Source organism: Olea europaea, chromosome 8, assembly GCF_002742605.1.
Source record: "Olea europaea var. sylvestris chromosome 8, O_europaea_v1, whole genome shotgun sequence".
NCBI classification, from domain to species: domain Eukaryota; kingdom Viridiplantae; phylum Streptophyta; class Magnoliopsida; order Lamiales; family Oleaceae; genus Olea; species Olea europaea.
Window position 1 is genome coordinate 12720268 of NC_036244.1, and position 5491 is coordinate 12725758.

Sequence of the window (5491 nt, forward strand, 5' to 3'; positions counted from 1 at the left end):
GAGATGATGAAAAGCTCCTTCTATTGTTCAAAATTCTTCAATGATGTGGTGTGTTCTCTAGAAGTAGATTGCATCTATTTATAGCCTTCTAAGAGATTTGAAATTCACGTTTGAAAATACCCAATTTATTCCTTGAATTTTCATTGAAAATAGAACAGTTTTCGAAATGCGCCGAAAGCTTATGAATGAATTGAGAGTTGCAGGGGGCAATTCGTCCCTAAAGACCTCCAACCTCAGTCATGAAGCAGAAGCTCACGACCATGGATCTCGACTTCTTCAAATATTGCACATTTGGTCCTCCTACTTTTGAACTTTGCCAAATTTAGTCTTTTACTTTTGATTTTGTTCATTTTAGTCCTTGTACTTGAATATCATCCAAATTAATCCTCCAATTTATTCAGGTAGTGCGGAGATAACAGAAAGGCCAATATGAGTGTCATGTATTGTCACCCTACTCACTCAACTTTCTCACTTGGATCATCAACAATTGCTAAATACGAGTGTCGTGTATCGTCAACCTAATTAGATCTCCAAAGGTTAGATTTTCTCCCATTTTTTATTTCATTTAGATAATCAATAAATAATGTTGTTTTTTATTTGGATTTTATTTGAAATGGGATTTTTGGTTTAAAACCCTATATTGAAACTGCATATGCTTTTTCATTCATGGCATTACTCGATGTTCATTTTTTATTTTGCTCACCTTGTGAAGATCGAGAGTTAAACGGCGAGAATTGGTTTAAGCTTTGAAATATATCGCATTATGCTTTTATATATCTTTGTCAATTTAATTTTTGTTTTATATCTATGGAAATTAACGTCTACGAATCATATGCCTTTATGAAAGTGACATATCTTTGTCAATTCAATTTTTGTTTTATATCTATGGAAATTAACGTCTACGAATCATATGCAAGACTTTCTGCAACTTTTATCCTCGACTCTTTAATTTTATTTTATTTTATTTATTTTTTTTACACAGACCAAGGTTAAAATCGGATGAATTAAATCATAATAGAAGCACGCACGTCTAGAACGGGTGCACCAATTATTTATTAGATGCTTGCAGGATTCTATCTTCACCATGAATATCCCATCCAGCAGACCACACAATAAAAATAATAGCAATAATATTAAATAATTAAGTGGAATGGCCAAATCACCCTTTAGTTGTAGGAATCTTCAAAGTTCAAACTGCATTTTAGCAAGAAAGCCAATTTAATTTTCCTTAGTCTTTTGCAACCATATCTGGGTTAGTTGATATAAAATCCTGTTTGATAGAGATTTTGAGAATTGATTTTTTGATCGTTAGAAGAAAAGTGGGGTCCACATGTGAGAGAAGAATTCAAAAATTACGGTTTGAATAGTAAAATAACAGTCAAAAAATCAATTTTTTGGGGCAAAAAATCCCTACCAAACGGGGCCATAATATAGATTCATAAAATAAGACAAGTTGCATTATAAAATTCAATATTTCTAAAGTTTGACTTAGCTTGATACAAAATAATTAGCTCAATTAGTACAAAATAAGCATCTTTCAAATAAATATAAAACTTTTACCAAATTTCATTATTATTATTTTATTTTATTTCGTTTTTTGTTAACCTTTACGACACTGAAATTTGTCAATTACAGGTGATGTCATATCGTGGAACGATTTGGTAACTTCAAATAAGTAGGAAAAAAAAAACAAACTTATTATTAGAATAATAAATTTATTCAAACAGAAAAATACCAAAAAAAATAAAATAATAATAAAATAATAATAATAATAATAATAATAATAATAATAATAATAATAATAATAATAATAATGGAGAAAAATTATAGACGATCAAAGATAGAATTTTCCACTAGGATGCTAGAATTAATGAATTATATAATTTTTCTTCTCAAAAAACTCATTCACCATGTACCTATTCCAAGAAGGAAAGCACATCAATATATAGAAGATCAATACAGGCTGAACTTTTTACCTAAAAATTCCTTTTCTCAATTCAGTTGTCCAAGGTGAAACTTGCATCCCAAATTTGTCTGTAAAAAACATAAATGTTGTGAGCTTTCCGTTCCTAACCAATTATGAAGTTGCTTTGATCCATGGAAAAGTCAACAATTAATTTTAATTATATATTTTATAGGACCACAACTTTTTAACTATATATTTCATTAGAATAATACTATTTGCAATCGCTCACTGTAGCAGTCGCCTTACGTAACATACACATGATAGATGATTATTTGATGTATTAATGAGGTAGTTTTTTTACCTCATTAATACATCAAATAATCACCTGCATGGCAGGTGATTATTATACTTGTACAAATAATCAGTACAGATAGAATGGCAGCATTCATCTGTCAAGAGCTCCTCTCCTTTGACCCAACTAGTGATCACGTTTGTCCAAATATGCCAAAACTATCATTTTCATCAAAATGAATGGAGGATGCAATTGTCATTACACAATGAGCATGAATATTCAAACTGGTATCTCTTAACAAGTCAAAAATTGCACATTCCCTTTGATACCGTGTATTCTGTCCTAAGCTCCAAAGTCAATGCATGAAACGGCTTGGTTTCTTCAACATCACTGTCTCGCTGTTCATAAACTTTTAATTCAGACCACTAGCCAGCAATTGTCGAACTTGACAGACAATAAAAATCCTAAATGAAACGTATTCACATGAGTAAATTCCAATCTCACATGCCAAACGGCACAAGTACAATGAGACTCGGTGATTCGGTAGAATTTTTAACCTTTGAGACTCTCTTTCTGACCCAAAAAAGGTCGCTTGTATGACATTTCAAGCTTCCAGTGCGCAGAATCTGGTATGAATCTGGAAACTTGAAACCGGCCAACCTTCCAAAAACACAAGTGGGTAAGCTTCAAATAAAGAAAAGCTACTTTTAAGCAACTTCTTACTTCCAAACATGTCGATGAGATCTTTGATATTATGTTATCTTCCCAGTTATCCATGATACTAGTTTGGTTATGAAATTAGTACTCTTATATGTATCAATAGAAACCAAAGCTGTGCAGATTATTTTTCCTTCTAGGATTTAGATTATTTTTCCTTCTAGGATTTAGGTTTCGACTGCTTTCATTTCATATTCAAAGACGACGTCCAATTAAATTTTTTTGGTATAGTCATTTATTCCAATACTGGTTCGTAGGGTCAATAAAGAATAGATATTAACTCACGTCAACTTCAAGACTCCAGCGCTATATAAGCCAATTGTAGTTTCATCTCATTTTGTGCACAAAAAGGAAGTGAGTATAATCCATTGTGTGCACAAACGACGAGTTCTCGATCTCATATTTGTTACTTCTCACGCTTGTGCTGCATCAGAAAGGTAGGGAGGCAGTAAATCAAAGTTCACTAACTCAGAATTTCTTTTGAGTATCTTTTGTGCAGTGAAATCCAATATGGAAGGCTCTTATGGTGCATCTGAATCTGTTCAAAAGAGATTTGCTCTGCCTGTAGATTCTGAACATAAAGCCACTGAATTCAGATTATTTTCAGTGGCTGCTCCTCATATGCGGGCGTTTCATCTGTCTTGGGTTTCTTTCTTCGCCTGTTTCGTCTCCACTTTTGCTGCTCCGCCGCTCCTTCCAATCATTCGTGATGATCTTGATTTAACGGCCACAGACATTGGAAATGCTGGAATTGCAGCAGTTTCAGGCGCAGTTTTTGCTCGAGTTGCCATGGGAACCGCTTGTGACCTATTCGGTCCTCGACTAGCTTCTGCTGCTCTCACCCTCATAACTGCACCAGCAGTTTACTGCACTGCCATTGCCAATTCTGCTGCCTCATTTCTTTTAGTCCGGTTTTTCACTGGCTTCTCTCTCGCAACTTTTGTCTCGACTCAGTTCTGGATGAGCTCCTTGTTCTCTTCTAAGGTCGTTGGCACTGCAAATGGCATTGCGGGCGGGTGGGGAAATCTTGGAGGCGGCGCAACGCAACTGATCATGCCTCTCGTCTTCAGCCTTATCCAGAATATAGGTGCAACTAAGTTCACAGCTTGGAGAATAGCATTTTTGGTCCCTGCCCTATTTCAAACTCTATCAGCATACGCTATATTCTTCCTCGGCCAAGATTTGCCCGATGGAAACTATGCACAACTGCATAAATCCGGAGATAAACACAAAGATAGTTTCTCACAGATTTTCTATCATGCCATTACAAATTACAGAGGCTGGATCTTGGCATTAACTTACGGTTATTGTTTCGGGGTTGAACTTACAATAGACAACATAATCGGGAAATCTTGGAGGCGGCGCAACGCAACTGATCATGCCTCTCGTCTTCAGCCTTATCCAGAATATAGGTGCAACTAAGTTCACAGCTTGGAGAATAGCATTTTTGGTCCCTGCCCTATTTCAAACTCTATCAGCATACGCTATATTCTTCCTCGGCCAGGATTTGCCCGATGGAAACTATGCACAACTGCATAAATCCGGAGATAAACACAAAGATAGTTTCTCACAGATTTTCTATCAAGCCATTACAAATTACAGAGGCTGGATCTTGGCATTAACTTACGGTTATTGTTTCGGGGTTGAACTTACAATAGACAACATAATCGCACAGTATTTTTATGATAGGTTCAATGTGAACCTTCATACAGCTGGAATTATTGCTGCCAGTTTTGGATTGGCAAATTTATTCTCACGACCCGGAGGGGGGATTCTATCAGATATTATGGGAAAGAGGTATGGAATGAGGGGCAGGCTATGGGCACTGTGGATAGTACAGACACTCGGCGGCATTTTCTGCATTCTTTTAGGCAAAGTTGGATCTTTGAGTGTGTCGATTGCTGTAATGATTATATTTTCCATCTTTGTTCAAGCTGCGTGTGGCCTTACTTTCGGGATTGTTCCTTTCGTTTCAAGAAGGTATGTTCTCTAAATGTCATTCGCATTCTATTCCTACTCTGTTCGTGTGGAGCCTAATGATAATGTATACTTATTTTCTTGATTACTGATCGACTTAATATTGACTCATCAGGTCTTTGGGCATCATATCTGGAATGACGGGTGGAGGTGGAAACGTAGGTGCAGTTCTAACTCAAGTAATTTTCTTTAGAGGATCAAGATACTCGACAGAAACCGGTATAACACTTATGGGGGTGATGATCATATGCTGCACCATCCTAATCATGCTGATATACTTCCCACAATGGGGTGGAATGTTTTGCGGTCCATCTTCTAAAGGCACAACAGAAGAAGACTACTACATGGGTGAATGGAATTCAGCAGAGAAAGAGAGAGGTATTCACATGGCGAGCATGAAATTCTCCGAAAACAGCAGAAGTGAAAGAGGCAAAAGAGTCGGATCTGCACCAACACCCGCCAATGGGACTCCAAGTACATACGTGTGAACAAAGTATCGAAATAATGAATGTTTTTAACTCAAATTAAGGTTTTATGCTTTCGAATATAGTTGGCAAGGTGTATAAATAAACATGACAATGGTCCTCCCTGTCATCTTA

General features: G+C 36.1%; 1 protein-coding gene across 5 annotated transcripts; it reads left to right on the forward strand.

Annotated features, from left to right (window-relative positions):
- The first annotated feature begins 2715 nt into the window (after positions 1-2715).
- On the forward strand, positions 2716-5485 carry LOC111398832 (high affinity nitrate transporter 2.5-like). 5 transcript variants are annotated; one of them, XM_023025941.1, is made up of 4 exons: positions 2716-2877; positions 3415-3939; positions 4265-4895; positions 5008-5485. In XM_023025941.1, exons 2-4 carry the CDS (start codon positions 3426-3428, stop codon positions 5378-5380), a joined length of 1518 nt encoding a protein of 505 aa, XP_022881709.1. In that variant the 5' UTR covers positions 2716-2877; positions 3415-3425; the 3' UTR covers positions 5381-5485. The 5 variants fall into 5 exon arrangements, with proteins under 5 accessions (XP_022881709.1, XP_022881710.1, XP_022881708.1 ...); XM_023025942.1 differs by lacking the exon at positions 2716-2877 and having other exon boundaries at positions 2903-4002; positions 4328-4895; XM_023025940.1 differs by lacking the exon at positions 2716-2877 and having other exon boundaries at positions 2903-3948; positions 4274-4895.
- Positions 5486-5491: the final 6 nt, after the last annotated feature.